General features: G+C 40.7%; 1 protein-coding gene across 1 annotated transcript in view; it reads right to left on the bottom strand.

Moving 5' to 3' along the window:
• Window positions 1-19,209, bottom strand: part of LOC126315621 (adenylate kinase 7-like) — a 191,303-nt gene that overhangs the window by 32,805 nt on the left and 139,289 nt on the right. Inside the window, exon 9 of the mRNA XM_049993842.1 lies at window positions 9,754-9,905. Within this exon, the coding sequence (XP_049849799.1) occupies window positions 9,754-9,905 (152 nt within the window). The remainder of the gene's footprint in view (window positions 1-9,753; window positions 9,906-19,209) is intronic.

Genomic DNA, 19,209 nt, shown 5'->3' with positions numbered 1-19,209 from the left:
GGGTTGTGCAGGTAGGAACTGTCCGTACCCCTGGCTGCAGTACCCCTGGCTGGTTCCTTTGCTAGTTCCCATCTCTTATCTACCTATCTCCTCCCTGCTCCTACTCCGGTACTACAATGTCTATCCTGCCACTCCATCTACAAGTCCTTTCTCCCTCTCTGTTTCTATTCTTCCCCACACCCCAGAACAGCTTCCTGACACTGCAGCTAACAGCCTTATCCTGCCCCCACCAAGTCTCTGCACTCTCTGCCAGACAACAATAGTATCTTCTCTCACCTGTCCCCTGCTATCCCTCCTCTATTACTCATGCCGCCTCCTTACCCCCACAACCCAACCGTGGTTGCAACTCTGTCAGAAAAAGTTGCATTTGGGTTCTAGTGCCCAGAGACAGTGGCCATGTGTGTGGGAGTGTCCACCTACTTAACTGGGTGGTAACGTGCTTGCCTCCCATGCAAGCAGGCCCGGGTTCGATTCCTGGCTGGGTTGGAGATTTTCTCCACTCAGGAACTGAGTGTGGTGTTGTCCTCATCATCATTTCATCCTCACCACTGGCACACAAGTCACCCAATGTGGCATTGACTGAAACTAGTAGGCACTTTGCATCTGAGCTTTCCCAGATAGGGGCCTCCTTGGCAATGATTCCATATGCACATTTCCATTTTATGTGTGAGTCTTGTAAATGTGTGTGTGATTTCCATTGCAATAGGAGAACTTAGTCTGAGAGCTTTAATGTTTTAACAGTCTTCTTCAATGTGCATGTCTGCAACTCAAAGCCTTCCTTTATATGGATTATAAATATAATTTGATTTAATTTTTTATTGGTCCAGGTTTATGATATGGCACAAATAATACAAGTGATAATGTGCTGGTCAAAATGATGATACCATTATATTTAATCAGCTGAAAAGAAGTGAAAGTATATAGGTTGATATTCATACAACCTACATTTATCAGTAACTGTCTAGGGACAGCTTAAACGAAGGATATGGTAATACATAGTATCAATAAAATGTAGGAAAATTAAAAATAGGAACCTATTTTTACAATATAATTTTTAAAATAACGCTTACTTTAGATATACAGACATTCTTTCATAGAATAGTAACAGTGCTTTATTAGAAATACCTTCAGTTTAATTTTAAATATTGGATAAGTAGCAATATTTATTACCTCTGGTATCTTGTTGTGTATTATGACACCATTCCTAATAATACTTGTCTGATAGGTTATTGTTCTGGAATGTGTTTGGTGTATGTTTGATTTTCATCTGGTACAAAATTTGTGCACATTTTTGTTCTGTAGTAGTTTGCCTGTTTTCATAAGGTACTTCCTTGTGAACAAAATAGTTTTGTAAAGGAATAACAGGGGCAGCAGCCTTTTCAGTAGTTGCAGGGCCAACAGTCTGGATGATTGACTGATCTGTCCCTGCAACACTAACCAAAATGGCCTGGCTGTGCTGGTACTGTGAACGGCTGAAAGCAAGAGGAAACTACAGCCATAATTTTTCTCCAGGGCATGCAGCTTTACTGTAAGGTTAAATGATGCTGGCATCCTCTTGAGTAAAATATTCCGGAGGTAAAATAGTCCCCCATTTCGATCTCCGGGCGGGGACTACTCAAGAGGGCGTCATTATCAGGAGAAAGAAAACGGGCATTCTATGGATTGGAGTGTAGAATGTCAGATCCCTTAAGTGCACAGGTAAGTTAGAAAATTTAAAAAGGGAAATGGGTAGGTTGAAGTTAGATATAGCGGGAATTAGTGAAGTTTGCAGGAGGAACAAGACTTTCGGTCAGGTGAATACAGGATTATAAACACAAAATCAAATAGGGGTAATGCAGGAGTAGGTTTAATAATGAATAAAAAAAATAGGAGTGCAGGTAAGCTACTACAAACAGCATAGTGAATGCATTATTGTGGCCAAGATAGACACAAAGCCCATGCCTACTACAGTAGTACAAGTTTATAACCCAACTAGCTCTGCAGATGATGAAGAAATTGATGAAATGTATGATGAGATAAGAGAAATTATTCAGGTAGTGAAGGGAGACGAAAATTTAATAGTCATGGGTGACTGGAATTTGAGAGTAGGAAAAGGGAGAGAAGGAAACGTAGTGGGTGAATATAGATTGGGGGAGAGAAATGAAAGAGGAAGTTGTCTGGTAGAGTTTTGCACAGAGCATAAATTAATCACTTGGTTCAAGAATCATAAAAGAAAGTTGTATACATGGAAGAATCCTGGAAATACTACAAGATATCAGATAGATTATATAATGGTAAGACTGAGATTTAGGAACCAGGTTTTAAATTGTAAGACATTTCCAGGGGCAAATGTCGACTCTGACCACAATCTACTGCTAATGAACTGTAGATTAAAACTGAAGAAACTGCAAAAAGGTGGGAATTGAAGGACATGGGATCTGGATAAATTGAAAGAACCAGAGGTTGTACAGAGTTTCAGGGAGAGCATAAGGGAACAATTGACAGGAGTGAGGGAAAGATATACAGTAGAAGAAGAATGGGTAGCTCTGAGGGATGAAGTAGTGAAGGCAGCATAGGATCAAGTAGGTAAAAAGACAAGGGCCAGTAGAAATCCTTGAGTAACAGAAGAAATATTGAATTTAATTGATGAAAGGAGAAAATATAAAAATGCAGTAAATGAAGCAGGCAAAAAGGAATACAAACGTCTCAAAAATGAGATCAACAGGAAGTGCAAAATGGCTAAGCATGGATGGCTAGAGGACAACTGTAAGGATGTAGAGGTTTATCTCATGAAGGGTAAGATAGATACTGCCTACAGGAAAATTAACCACTTGCATGAATATAAAGAGCTCAGATGGAAACCCAGTTCTAAGCAAAAAAGGGAAAGCAGAAAGGTGAAAGGAGTATATAGAGGGTCTATACAGGGGCGATGTTCTTGAGGACAATATTATGGAAGTGGAAGAGAATGTAGATGAAGATGAAATAGGAGATACGATACTGCATGAAGAATTTGACAGAACACTGAAAGACCTGAGTCAAAACAAGGCCCCTGGAGTAGACAACATTCCTTTGGGACTACTGACGGTCTTGGGAGAGCCAGTCCAGACAAAACTCTACCATCTTGTGAGCAAGATATATGAGACAGGTGAAATACCCTCAGACTTCAAGAAGAATATTATAATTCCAATCCCATAGAAAGCAGGTGTTAACAGATGTAAAAATTACCGAACTATCAGTTTAATAAGTCACAGCTGCAAAATACTAACTCGAATTCTTTAGAGATTCATGAAAAAACTGGTAGAAGCCGATCTCGGGGAAGATCAGTTTGGATTCCGTAGAAATGTTGAAACACATGAGGCAATACTGACCCTACAACTTATCATACAAAAAAGATTAAGGAAAGGCAAACCTACATTTCTAGCATTTGTAGACTTAGAGAAAGCTTTTGACAATGTTGACTGGAATACCCTCTTTCAAATTCTAAAGGTGCAATGGGTAAAATACAGAGAGCAAACCAGATGGCAGTTGTAAGAGTTGAGGGGCATGAAATAGAAGCAGTGGTTGGGTAGGGAGTGAGACAGGATTTTAGCCTCTCCCCGATGCTATTCAATCAGTATATTGATCAAGCAGTAAAGGAAACAAAAGAAAAATTTGGAGTAGGTATTAAAGTCCATGGAGAAGAAATAAAAACGTTGAGGTTCGCTGATGATATTGTAATTCTGTCAGAGACAGCAAAGGACTTAGAAGAGCAGTTGAACAGAATGGACAGTGTCTTGAAAGGAGGATGTAAGATGAACATCAACAAAAGCAAAACGAGGATAATGGAATGTAGTCAAATTAAGTCGGGTGATGCTGAGGGAATTAGATTAGGAAATGAGACACTTAAAGCAGTAAAGGAGTTTTATTATTTGGGGAGAAAATAACTGATGGTGGTCAAAGTAGAGAGGATACAAAATGTAGACTGGCAATGGCAAAGAAAGCGTTTCTGAAGAAGAGAAATTTGTTAATATCGAGTATAGTTTTAAGTGTCAGGAAGTCGTGTCTGAAAGTATTTGTATGGAGTGTAGCCATGTATGGAAGTGAAAGATGGACGATAAATAGTTTAGACAAGAAGAGAATAGAAGATCAGATGGGTGGATCACATAACTAATGAGGAGGTATTGAATAGATTTGGAGAGAAGAGGAGTTTGTGGCACAACTTGACAATAAGAAGGGACCAGTTGGTAGGACATGTTCTGAGGCAACAAGGGATCACAAATTTAGCATTGGAGGGCAGTGTGGAGGGTAAAAATTGTAGAGGGAGACCAAGAGATGAATACACTAAGCAGATTCAGAAGGATGTAGGTTGCAGTAAGTACTGGGAGATGAAGAAGCTTGCACAGGATAGAGTAGCATGGAGAGCTGCCTCAAACCAGTCTCAGGACTGAAGACAACAACAACAAAGGAATAAGCATGGAACATTCAGGATAACAAGCCCAGTAACATGAAATTTACAGGACTCCACCTTTTTAAGGCCACAAATTATTCTTAGAGCTTTTTTTTGCATGCTAAAAGCATTTTATCCTGAGCTGAGTGGCACCAGAAAATGATCTCATATTGGAGCAAAGAGTGGAACTATGCAGTATTGTTCTTTTTATTCAGTAGATTTTAATGTTCTTAGATGATGGCACATGAATATGAGTTTCTCTGACAAGTTATGCATTCATATAGACTTTATGCATTCATATGGGCTTAATTAACTTTGTGAAATTTTGTTTCATCTAAGGTACATTAATCAAATTCTCAGCAGTGACAGATGGCCTACAGTCATAATAAAAGTATGAGACTTGGTTGTAAAAGTGGAAATTGTATCAAAGATTGGAGTACTAGCAAATGCCATATGCAGAAATTAATTATAGAAAATATTGTTGGATACAATTAATGAGATCACCGAGGAAATTATTCAACAAAGAGTTGATCAGGTTATGTTCAGATACCATCTACTCATTATGTTGCTTCCTCATAAAAATTGTTTATGTGACTTTACTGATTCAGTAGACCCAGTATGCTGTCTTTATATTCAATATGCTGTCTATATACCGCAAATGCTAAAAGCTGTGAAACAGGAACATTAGTGTTAACCAGGGTTTGCATCCATGAGTCCAAATATTCTGATAAATTGTCATTATTCCTGTATCAGAAGCAAAAGTTACAGTTTTTGATTAGGAGTCCTCCAATGGCTTTGATGTGTCATCTGTGTGGGACAGACATAGAAGTTGGGCAAACACTTTTATTCCTGTGGTATTCTTTAATAATGAGACACTCTATTTACTACTTTGGTATAGTTCCATCCATGAAAAGGAGATGGCACTAACTCCATAACATTTTAGTTTGCCAAGTAGAATTTTACAGCGTCTGCAATGGAAGACTTTGGCAGTGTCACAGAAAACACTGAGAGGGTAATTTTTCTTGCTTATTTCTACAAAAACAGTTTGCAATATTATACACTCCTTCCTCTGTGAAGGGACTTACATGACAGTGAAACTATGTAGTTGTTAAAATGTTACGGTTAAAAAGAGTGGCTTAATACTGTGTTGTTCAGAAAATACATCTTGACTTATTTATTGATTACAATGGTAACTCAACATGAGTGCTATTACATCAGCACAGTGTTTTAAGAGTAAGAAGAATCAGTGTTTTTCAGTTACCTAATGTCTACCTCCTTAGCAGAGTGGTCAGCACATCTGACTGCCATGCAGCATGCCTGGATTTGATTCCCGGCTGGGTCAGATATTTTTTCTATTCAGGGACTAGGTATGTTATCCTCATCATCATGTCATCATCATCGACATGTAAGTCACCCAATGTGGTGTCAAATGAAAACGGAAAAAATTGCAATTTGGCAGCCGAGCTTCCCCTGGTGGGGACTCCCGGCCATCAAAGCCATATGACAATCCATGGCTTATTGATTTTTGTTGTGTCCTTTAATAGAGGAATTAGAAGAAATGATGTCATTAAATGATTACATGGAATTTATTTCTATTTTTAGTATGTGGTTGTGAATTACTCAATTGATCCTATATTCACTCTTCACTCTTGTTATTAATCACAAATATGATTAGTGAGTATAAGTATTCTCATGTATGCATAAAAATCCCTAAGCCACTGAAGTTGCTTCTGCAAGATGCTTGGTTATCAACTGTTATAATAAAAGGAAAAAATGTTTGAGGTTTTTCTGTAAAGTAACATTCAGTGGCATTTTTGAGATATCCTCAATTTTTTTTAAATATAAAAACCCTTTGTAATTCCCCCCGTTACTAAATAGTTCCACCTTATATCTTCTGAATAAACCATTTGTAAATTAAGTTGTGTTGATCAAACTTGATAATTTACACAAGATTATTGGCCCTGACCACATCAAAATGAACGAAGCACAGTTTTAGAAGAGGGCTGACTCATTCCAGTGAGTGCTGATAGAAGAAATATTACGTTGAAACAACTTGCATGATAACGGGAACCTTCCATATGAACATGGCTACCAATTGCCAGTAAAACGAATATTGATAAACTGGAAGGTCCTTAAGACTGAAAAAAATGGAAATGCCACATCTATATGGTGCTTACTTCACACAAACTTGTAGATATTATTAACGTATCAGAGTAATTTTCGCTGTTTAGTTCTACTCAATGACAAACTGAGCTGTTGTTGTGGGCTGTTCTCAGACAGTTATTATGGGCTGTTCTCTGACAGACAGTCTAGTATATTGTTGTCATATTCTGTGAAGGAGACAGATTAATCTATTGTTAGAGGTTGTAGTGATTTGAGAATTTCTGTGTAAATTATAGAACCACTCACGCTTCTACCACTTCGAACACACAATAGTCTGGATATGAGTCTGGGATGGTAGAATCCCACCTATTGCATGTCACATGTTTGTGTGTGCAGGTTTAAAATCAGTCATGGGAAGCAAGTAGATGCGGCAGTCGGACGGCACCGACAAGTACCTGTCGGGCAATCCATAGATGTTTTAGGGAGTGTATAAGGAAGAAGCATGGAGTTTATATGTAGCTCTATGGTTATTGCGTCACTGACTATTGTTATTGAAACAAGAACAGTTGAAAAGTACTCCTGTAGACTCTTGATGCAACCTTGTTGGAGGCAAGTCTCATTTTATGATTCATGTTAAAAAGGTCATGGTATCCAACCAAACTTTCTTTTAACTGTAATACTATTTGTTTCTAATGTCCAACTGTATGAGAGACTTGCAGGAAGTTACATATTCATGTGGAAAGTGAAATTTTTATTGTGTATGAAGGTCAAATACATTGTTAGTTGACAAAAAGTAAAGTTTGTATGTCTACTTATTTATAAGTAGAAAGAGTCTAAAATTTCCTGTACCCAGCATTATTTGATAGAGAAGAAGTCAAGAGGGTTTCCAGCAGCCGGGTATTCAGTAAAGAAGAGTGGCTGCAAATTCCAAGTAAGTCATCTCATAAGCAACTGGAAGGAGGTTTGGGGAAATAAGCCAATATAACCCAGATCAACACTCACACTTTCAGTCATCAAAATGTTAGAGGGTCAGTTGCTTATCTCCACTTTTCTGTATTGGTATTACTGCAACATACTTCAGTCTTCCAGGAAAATACACATGGATTCATCATCTGGTTATGGAGTTAACTCAATGATGGCATTATCTGGTCAACACAAGATTTTAAAACTACCATACCAAGAATAGTTATTACTTTTTAGTAATATAATGATTTTTTTATGTTTCTAAAAGATGATTTGGCAAAATGGATCTCAAGTGCTGAAGTCTGCACTACCTGTTAAGTTTATTGCATCAGTTTTTGACTGACGACTTTTTGTCCCCACGTTTTCAGCCAGCCTTTCAAAGTAAATCTAATGGATTTGCTTTCAATGTGCAGTTTTTGCTTGTGCGTTTTCTGCTACTGTAAGGAAACATTTGTTTAATCTACCAGCGAATGATATAAATCTAACATAATCTGTCCTGCAGATACTGTCATTGAGGAGTTGAGCATCTACATCTACAGCTACACTCCTGGAAATTGAAATAAGAACACCGTGAATTCATTGTCCCAGGAAGGGGAAACTTTATTGACACATTCCTGGGGTCAGATACATCACATGATCACACTGACAGAACCACAGGCACATAGACACAGGCAACAGAGCATGCACAATGTCGGCACTAGTACAGTGTATATCCACCTTTCGCAGCAATGCAGGCTGCTATTCTCCCATGGAGATGATCGTAGAGATGCTGGATGTAGTCCTGTGGAACGGCTTGCCATGCCATTTCCACGTGGCGCCTCAGTTGGACCAGCGTTCGTGCTGGACGTGCAGACCGCGTGAGACGACGCTTCATCCAGTCCCAAACATGCTCAATGGGGGACACATCCGGAGATCTTGCTGGCCAGGGTAGTTGACTTACACCTTCTAGAGCACATTGGGTGGCACGGGATACATGCGGACGTGCATTGTCCTGTTGGAACAGCAAGTTCCCTTGCCGGTCTAGGAATGGTAGAACGATGGGTTCGATGACGGTTTGGATGTACCGTGCACTATTCAGTGTCCCCTCGACGATCACCAGAGGTGTACAGCCAGTGTAGGAGATCGCTCCCCACACCATGATGCCGGGTGTTGGCCCTGTGTGCCTCAGTCGTATGCAGTCCTGATTGTGGTGCTCACCTGCACGGCGCCAAACACGCATATGACCATCATTGTCACCAAGGCAGAAGCGACTCTCATCGCTGAAGACGACATGTCTCCATTCGTCCCTCCATTCACACCTGTCGCGACACCACTGGAGGCGGGCTGCACGATGTTGGGGCGTGAGCGGAAGACGGCCTAACGGTGTGCGGGACCGTAGCCCAGCTTCATGGAGACGGTTGCAAATGGTCCTCGCCGATACCCCAGGAGCAACAGTGTCTCTAATTTGCTGGGAAGTGGCGTTGCGGTCCCCTACGGCACTGCGTAGGATCCTACGGTTTTGGCGTGCATCCGTGCGTCGCTGCGATCCGGTCCCAGGTTGACGGGCACGTGCACCTTCCGCCGACCACTGGCGACAACATCGATGTACTGTGGAGACCTCACGCCCCACGTGTTGAGCAATTCGGCGGTACGTCCACCCGGCCTCCCGCATGCCCACTATACGCCCTCGCTCAAAGTCCGTCAACTGCACATACGGTTCACGTCCACGCTGTCGCGGCATGCTACCAGTGTTAAAGACTGCGATGGAGCTCCGTATGCCACGGCAAACTGGCTGACACTGACGGCGGCGGTGCACAAATGCTGCGCAGCTAGCGCCACTCGACGGCCAACACCGCGGTTCCTGGTGTGTCCGCTGTGCCGTGCGTGTGATCATTGCTTGTACAGCCCTCTCGCAGTGTCCGGAGCAAGTATGGTGGGTCTGACACACCGGTGTCAATGTGTTCTTTTTTCCATTTCCGTGAGTGTATATTCAGTAAACCACTGTAAAGTGAATACCAGACATCATTTCTCAGTATGCCACATATCTGGTGTTCTTTCTACTCTGTTCATATATGGAGTGTTGGAATAATGACTGCTAAATGTGCCTGAGTGTACTGTAATTACTCTACACTTGTTTTTTCCTTCTCCCCATAGTATACATTCTTGATTTACTAATGGTTATGAACCATGTACTGTAGCTTCCAAGACAAAATATGTCATCTTTAAGCTGTAAAATGAGTAATACGAATCATTAGAAAACAGACACACAGTGTTTCAATAAGAAACTATTAATAAAAACTTACCATAGTTGCGTGGCTTGCCAATTTTCTCACTTATAGTTTCAACTATTGTGTTTAAAGTAGGACTTAAGTCTTCTTCAACAGATATTAGTATAGGATGAACTTCCATTTCATCAAAAAAGTTGAGTACTGTGGTATCATCTGTGTTGTTCATCCTGTTAAAAGAGTTGCTGGTGTTAAAAGTTCCATACGTAAAATACAGTAAGTTCCAATTACAGCCATTCTTGGTGATACTCAGAAAATTATAGATATAGAGTAACATGTTCTTTCTTGTTCAAGTCTTTTATGTTACATGTACCATTACAAATACATCACAATTCTCTGGTCAGCAAACAATAAACATAACTTGATTTTAAACAAAAGACTTGAAACAACAGAAATGTAAGGACAACAAAAATGGCTTACTAAATAACTACAAATTAGAATGACTGCCATGAAACCAATACTCCCCACCAATATTAAAAGAAATATTATAATTTTTATTACAAAACTTTTGAAGCACCTTTCATATCTCAGTAGAGATAAGGGGCAGAAAAGGAGGAATTTATTTCTGTTATTTTTTTAAAAAAATTGAGGTAATGTAACAATGGTTTCCATAATTTGAAAGTGTAGTTAGAATAGGTGTTCTAATGAGGAATATACTGTTCCAGGTAAAAAAGTTTTAATGGGTGTGGGTGTGGTGGTTCTCTGGCTGAAGATGGGATGGACTGTGCAGCATCAGGAGAATGTCATTGTGAGGACACAATAACTTCTTTTTAACTTCATTATTTTAATACTAATTTATACAGTTTGGATTCCCCCATGTAACTGCTCAGAAGTGGCTGTGGACAGTCATGAGAACGAAGACAAGAAGTCTTTAATGAACCCAGCCAAGTCATATAGTCATTTGAATGGGTTTCCATCTTCACATAATATTCTGAGGCTGAGTGGCAGGCACTGCAATGTCAGAGTATGGTGGCAAGGCTGCTTATTCCGTGGAATTTTGACTGAGTGTGCTGACTCAATGGTCACACATGGCTCTCTGTGGCAGGAGATGAAGTAGCAGCAGCAGCAGATGTAGTGGTGTGTTCAGGTACCTGCCAGAACCTAACTCTAAACTGCTGACCAGACTGCAGTGACAGGCTGTTGGCACACCTCAGCAATGGCGAACAGATAAGTGGAGGTGATGGCAGCATTCTGGCTGTCAGGGCAGGGACAACCAAGCGGAGGTCTATTGGTTGCAATCCAGTACCAGCAGAGTTATGGTGAAGACTTCAGGGCTACATCAGTAGAACTCACAGCAGTGCCCCTCCTGTGCTGGACATGACATACTCAGCCTGGCTGGTGTTTAAATGCTGCTTTCAGTGCTGAATTTGTGGAAGGGCTTCATTTGTGGGCCAGGGTGAATCATCTGGAACAGTGCAAAGGCAAGGGCCTGGCATAATCGGCAGTGTGCTTCAACAACACAGAAGTTGGTTGAGCCAGAAATGGTCTCTCGAATACTGGCACCAGGATACTGACAGCTGAACAGTGTGTGTGGCTTGTGCCCTGATTTTAGCACTCCAAGTTCTGCTATTGTTCATACCATTACCTTTCTTTCCTTCCACAAAAAAATTTGCCCCTGAATTTTGGCTGAAACAAAGTCACTGCTTTAATTATAATTATATACACTTCACATTTCCACTGTCAGTGTCAGTTTATCACAATTTACATTTATTTTCCTTGTTGATCATGCTAACACTTGACTCACACCTGAGTCTTTATGTCCTAATTTGCATTCTCTTCACTGTAACTCACTTTCTGAGATCTGTTAGTACATCATTGGACATCATGGGAAAGGAATGGGCTTCCAGAAAAATAGCCCTTGAGCTAGGGTCCATCTGTATGCCTAGCAGAAGGACTGTCTTAGTATCACTATCCTACATCACAACGTCAAAGTATGAATATTACACACTTCCCTTTATCTAGTCAAAGTAAGCAAATCAGTTGGTTTCTTTTGCATTTGATATGGTCTATGGTGGGCCATAAGGGCCTTATGGAATTACCATCAGTTCACAGGTGTTTTCTTAGGAGACCTCCAAAAAGATTTATTTTCTCATTTTTTCATATCAACACTGAGTTGCAGAGTCGAACATGGCCATACAGATCAGATGATGTTATTAAGATCATGATCTTGAAGAACTTGAAAATTTTATTGATATCTTTATCAACTTCTGATATAGAGAGGTTGAATGTTGCCTTCCAGGTAAACCCTCTAATGACAAATATACATGTAAATTCAATTGTGGAAAGAAATCTAACTAATAAATAATTGCAGCAAATTGCTAAATTTTAACTGTATATCCTCAATGCATTTATCTAGAAGTGGTGTCTTCCTGTTTTCAAATATCTAACAGTTCCTGGACAGTTCTTTAGAAAACCGCAAAAAATGTTTATCATTTTTTTGTTCCAAAACAGAGCTGAAGATTCCAAGACAGCAAATAGATGAAATTTTTATGGTTTATTCCTAAGATCCTGATCTCAAACCACCTAGAGAATTTTCTCAGTATCTTTATCCACTTCAGAGATGCAGAGGTTCAAAATTATTAGCTCAGTGGCAATTCCTTAGAGAACCCAAACAAGTGGTGTTCTTTTTTTCTTTTTGCTCTTCTCTTATCAAAAACTGAGCTGCAGATTACAAATGGCCATACACAGCAAATGACTGAAATTTTTATGACATACTCCTTAGATCGCAATCTCAAACAATCTTAGAAATTTTAGTGATATCTATATCGGTTTCTGAGATAAAGAGGTCCAAAGTTACACACATTACGTATGGAACCCCTACACATAAAATATGCATGTAAATTCCAGTGTGAGGTGAAATTTAAATAATAAATAGCCACAGAAAATTGCTCAAATTTTAATGATACATTTTCTATCTCCAGGCATTTATTTTGATATGCCATCTTCCCTTTTCAAAAATCTTTATTCCTTATTTAGAAACAGCCAAAAACATGGCTTTTGGTTACCAAAACCGAGTCGCATATTTTAAGACGTCTATACACAGAAATGAAAGTAATTTTTATGATTTATCCCCAAATCCCTATCTTGAACAACATTGAAAATTTTATTGGTATCTTTGTGTTTCCAAGATACAGAGGTTCAAAGTGGCTCTACCTGTGTATGAAAATTATGCATGTACAATCCAGTCTGAGGCAAAAATGTAGTTCATTAAATGATGTAGCACACAAAAATATGATGTAAAGTGTCTGCATTATCATCAGAAGGGTTCTGCAAATCCCACGTTGTAGTGCTGAAGCACATGCAAAATTTTTATGCAAGTAAAATCCGATCTGAGGTATAGGATTAATTCTTCGTAATTTCAATTTCACAGAAGTAAACTATCTAAATTTTACTGATCCCTAAAGTTCTTTTCATATGAGTGACATGCCCTGCTGTGACAAGGAAACACAGGGAAAAAATGGGAACTGAGATGTTTCTATTTTCCCACCTCCACGTTGGAAATGGTTTGAGTGAAATGCCCAGTCGATGCGCTGTTGTTTTCACGTCAATTCTACCAACATTAAGAGTTGTTTAGTTCTTGGGGTTTTGTAAAATTCCTGGAATCGTGTCTCGTCACTGTGCAGCCTATGAAAAGGATTGCGGAAGACTCCCAAATAAATTCTGAAGTACAATGCAGTTTTAATACCAATATATTTCCAGGACTCTGGTGTCCTAGCCTGGTGAACTTTACTGGTTACATCACATGTACCCAAAGTTGACATCAAATGACACAGAGTTCACAACAATCAACAAACGAGTGAGCCTACAATACATTTGCTCGCAACCCTAGCCAAAACATGAGTGCCCCAAGGCACCTGTGTGACCTCTATTTATACTTTTGTTAACAATTACCCACAATGAAAATTACAATTTTATGTAAAATCACAATTAAAAGTTAAACTGAATCTGAGCTACATATTGCTAAAAATTTAAAATCTCACTGCTGAACAAGGTGAACCTATTTTCAACTTAGTTACGAGTTAATATAACATTTTCTGACTAATTATGTTACAGGTAACATTTACATTTCTAAATTTGTTTATAACAAATCAAGTAGTGCCTGAATTTTAGTGCTAACATATATCGGAGATTCAATTAACATGCTTTATTTATATGTTCTATTTAGTTTGCTGTAGTAATTTTATACTGATAGGTTTACTGGTACATCCTGACCATGTGCTACATTTCTTTCGATTAGTTACAGTATTAATTTTACATTTATGTGGTGTTTTTCACATAAGAACAATGTTAAATGCTTTTGGCACATTCAAACTGCACACGGTGACTTTTACACATATGGTTTCAGCAAAGCATCGTTTTTGAATTATATGCATACTGAAATAGTGGTTATTTTTGTATGTAATGGACAATTTGGACTGATGTTCATCTTTAAAGCTCTCCGGGGGGTTCTGATAGGTACAAATGAGATACAGTAATATTTCAGACCCAGTGGAAAAATGCTCCTCTTGAAGCACAAATAGGTGAATACAGTTCATGTTTAAAAGAGTCTTAACTGAAAAGTGGGCTACCAGTTGACTCATTGTACCTTACTCAGTAACTTTGAAAATTTTCCTGTAAATTTTGGCATAGTGAATGTACTCATGCTTTTTTATGCTGAGAGAGAAACAGACATTGGCAGTGGGAAAGATACAGAAAAATAATAAATACTGGAAGATAGTCAACAGTGGTTGTGGTATAGAAAGAGCAAAGGAGACAACAGCAGTGTGTGTTTTGTGTGTGTGTGTGTGTGTGTGTGTGTGTGTGTGTGTGTGTGTGAGAGAGAGAGAGAGAGAGAGAGAGAGAGAGAGAGAGAGAGAGAGAGAGAGAGAAAGAGAGAGAGAGAGATGCAGTGGAGGTGGAACATGGTGAAAGTGACATAACAGTACTAGGAAAATAGTGAAGGACACAGTGCCAGTGGCAGGAGACTAGAGAGATGGAGAAAGTGGAAGTGGGTGAGAGCTAGTGGTAATGAGAGACAGAGCCTATTACAATGACAGAGGGAAGAGAGGAGAGTGATAGTGACAGTGGGAAGAGACAGCAGCAGTGGGAAGGAAAGAGTGAGATAGCAGCACTAAGAGACAGGAAGAGGGAAACAGTGACAGTGAAAGGAGACAGTAGTAGTAGGAAAGAACAAAGGAGGTCATGGCTGTGAGATATGAGACAGTGATAGACACAAAGAGATCATGACAATTAGTTGGGCTAAATGAGTGAGTGAGAGTGGGCAAGTGGGAGTGGATGGGTATGAGTGACTTACAACAACAAACTAGTGGGTGTGAGCAGATTACAGTTAGCCCAATTTATGGGAGTGAGAAGTGAGTTGCATGTTAAAAAGACTGAAAATATGTTCATATGGCAAAATATTTTCAAAAATTTTTAGAGGTGTTGAAGAAGGTAGAACAGAGGAACTAGTACCCCACTTTTCAGTCAGTGTTCTTTAAACAGGAGCATATTACCTTTTTGGTGCTCTGATAGGAGCATTTGTCCACGGGTCTTCACATTATGATCTAAATTGGTAGTGAAAAATAAAGACGATGGTGGAAGCAATTCCACTGTCATGTTCTTAATCATACTGATAGACAGAACTCTACAAGAAACATAATTCACAAACTTGATCCTCACACTATATCATACTCATAACTCTAACTTTTCTTCTTCACAATAACTACTCAACACTTCACAATAAACCTCAGTAACTCTGCAAACAGATACCACTCATTTTGAGAGAAAACAAGTAGTCCAATGGGCCCACTTCACTCAGATCTGTGATACTATGGATGAACTTCCTGTGTCACAGTCACTTTCTAGTTACCCTGTTAGGCCCATAATATAGGTTTAAAATAACTCTGAGAAATTCTCCCATCATGCTCTCCCATGATAACAAATTTCTACAACATAAATGATAAATTTACAGCTATTATGTGCATTTTATGTGCATTGTGTCCCAGCAAACCTACAACCATTTAATTGACAATGTTGGGGCTAGTGACTTTCTTGCACCCTTAGCGTGCTTTATCAAATTGCTGCTTTGGGTCTGTCACTCATAATTTATGGATAGAAAATCTGAACCATCTGTTTCTGTTGTGACTCTTATATCATGCCATACGTCATCAATACTGAGCGCCATTGGTTACATTTACCTTATTATTACACATTATATGAAATGGACAGTTGCTACTCACCACAAAGGGGAGAAGTTAAGTCGCAGATAAGCACAACAAAAAGACTATCGGAAAGTGAGCTTTCAGCCAACAATACCTTTTTCAGACATAGACAACACACACACACACACACACACACACACACACACACACACACACACACACACACCTCATGCATGTATGACCACAGTCTCAGGAAGCTGTAGCCAAACTGTGAGCAGCAGCACATCATGGAAGAGGCAACCAGGTGGGGGCAAGGAGGATGCTGGGGCAGGGAGGAGGAGGGAAGCAGGGCAGGGGTGAGTGACGGTAAAGGGCTGCTAGTTGGAGTGTACAGGGACAAGGTGGAGAGTAGGGCAGCTAGGTGCAGTCAGGAGGTTAGACATGGGAGAGAGGGGCATTAGCAGAAAAGCAGAGAAGTAAGAAGACTGGGTGCATTGGTGGAATACAGGGCTGTGTAGTACTGGAATGGGGATAGGGAATGGGTTAGAGGATAAGGACAAACACTAACAAAGGTTGAGGCCAGGAGTGTTATGGGAATGTAGGATATATTGCAGGAAGAGTTCCCACCTGTGCAATTCAGAAGAGCTGGTGTTAGTGGGAACAATCCAGATGCCACAGGCTATGAAGCAGTCATTGAAATGCAGAGCACTGTGTTGGTTAGCATGCTCAGCTGGTTCTTGGCCATAGTTTGTCAGTGGCCATCCACGTAGAATGCAGCACATTAACTGCAGCTTAGCTTGTAGAACACATGACTGGTTTCACAGGTAGCCCTGCCATTGATGAGATAGGTGATGCTTGTGACCAGACTGGAGTAGATGGTGGTGAGAGGATGTATGGAACAAATCTTGCATCTAGGTCTATTATAGGGATATGAGCCATGAGGCAATGGGTTGGGAGCAGGAGCTGTGTATGTTTGAATGAGGATATTGTGTAGATTTGGCAGGTGGCAGAATACCACTCTGGGAGAGATGGGAAGGATAGTGAATAGGACATTCCTCATTTCAGGGCATGATGTCAGGTAATCAAAACCCTGGCAGAGAATGTGATTTGGATGCTACAGCCCTGAGTGGTACTGAGTCATGAAGGGATGCTCCTCTGTGGCCAGATGGTGGGACTTTGGAATGTGGTGGGTGACTGGAGAGATAAGTCATGGGAGATCTGTTATCTGTTTTTGTACAGGGTAGGGAGGGCAATTATGGTTTGTGAAGGTGGCTGTGAGACCCTTGGTGTATTACAAGAGGGGCTGCTCATCACTGCAGATGTGATGGCCACAGGTGGCTGGGCTTTATGGAAGGGACTTTGTGGTATGGAATGGGTGGCAGCTGTCAAAGTGTCGGTATTGTTGGTGCTTGGTAGGTTTGAGTTGGACAGAGGTACTGATGAAGTCATCTTTGAGGTGGAGGTCAACATCGAGGAAGGTGGCTTGTTGGGTTGTGAAAGACCACCTCAAAAACCTCTCCAACCTGTTCACTTCCTATTTCTGCCTTGGACTACCACTATCCACAACTTCTACAACAACCTCCCCCACATCCTCTCATAGCTGACAAACGCTGTCTTGCAGACCTACTATATTTACCTCGGACTCAAAAATACCCTCCCATCACCATAGAGAGTCCAGAACATAAACAGATCCAAAACACAGTCATGAACCTTTCCTGCAAAAGCCTTAGCCCTATAGAAGCATCAGTCCTGTCCAAAGGCCTCACCTTTTGCTCCACTCCCAAATTCAGTCATGCAGGACTTATTAAAGGCCTGCTTTCCTTCTCCTGGTCCCTACAGTGAAAACACTTTTTTGCCACCAACCTAGCAATCATCCTCAACCAAAGACCAATGTTGAACCCTACCTGACTCAGATCACTCCTCCACCCAATCGTGATTGACTCCCACTGCTCCCAAATCACCCTCTGTTAACTTTCCAGAATTTCTTAACCTCGAACTTTGCCTCACCATCATTCCCCAAATCCTTAAACATGCAAACTAACCTTAGATCTGCGGAAAGAACTACAATCCACTACCTAAAAATTGATCCAAACCTTATAATCCTACTTGCTCACACAGGATCCGCAACTCTTTTTTTGAACTGCAAGGATACCTGGTGGAAGGACTTCACCAGCTGTCAGATTGTCCACCTACAAATCTTGCCACAGTGACTTCATTCCAGAGATCCAGCAGGACCTTCAGTCTATCCTGAGATCTTTAGACCCGTCCTAGAACCCCTACCCAGGGTCTATGTCTCTCCAAACCCTACCACACCCTGCATTCCTACCTTCTACATGCCTTCGAAGGCATTACCTACAAAGAAATCTGGGGTATGGCTATGGGCACTGACATGGCACCTTCCTATGCCAACCTATTCATGGGTCTTCTAGAGGAATCATCCCTAAACACCCAGAATCCCAGACTCCTCGACTGGTTCAGATTCACTGATGACATGTTCATGACCTGGATCGAGGCTGAGGACACGCTATCCAAATTCCTCCAGAACCTCAACAACTTCTCCCCCATTCACTTAACCTGGTCTTCTTAGCCCAACAAGTCACTTTCCTCAATGGTGACCTCTACCTCAAAGATGGCTACATTAGTACCTCTGTTTCAATCAAACCCACCAACCACCAGGAATACCTCCAATTTGACAGCTGCCACGCATTGTATACCACAAAGTCCCTTCCATGCAGCTAGCCATCACATCTGTAGTGATGAGCAGTCCATCTCGAAATATGCCAAGGGTCTCACTGAGGCCTTCACAGGCCATAATTGCCTTCCCAACCATGTACAAAAGCAGATATCCTATGCCTTATCTATCCAGTCACCCACCACCTCCCAAAGTTCCATCATCCAGCCACAGAGGAGCATTCCTTTGTGAGTCGGTACCATCCAAGATTGGAGCAATTGAATCACATTCCCTGCCAGGGGTTCAACTACCTTTGGTTGTGGCCTAAAATGAGGAATGTCCTACCCACTATCCTTCCTACCCCTCCCAGAGTGATATTCTGCCACTGCCACCCAACAAACCTACACAATATCCTTGTCCAAACCTACACAATATCCTTGTCCATCCCTACAGAACTCCTGCTCCCAACCCCTTGCCTCATGGCTAACATCCCTTTAATAGGCCTAGATGCAAGACCTGTTCTGTACATCCTCCCACTACCACCTACTCCAGTCCAGTCACAAGCACCATCTATCTCATCAATGGCAGGGCTACCTGTGAAACCAGTCATATGATCTACAAGCTAAGCTGCAACCACTATGCTGCATTCTACATGGGTATGAC

Source organism: Schistocerca gregaria, chromosome 1, assembly GCF_023897955.1.
Source record: "Schistocerca gregaria isolate iqSchGreg1 chromosome 1, iqSchGreg1.2, whole genome shotgun sequence".
NCBI classification, from domain to species: Eukaryota; Metazoa; Arthropoda; class Insecta; order Orthoptera; family Acrididae; genus Schistocerca; species Schistocerca gregaria.
This window is presented reverse-complemented; position numbering and strand designations above follow the sequence as displayed.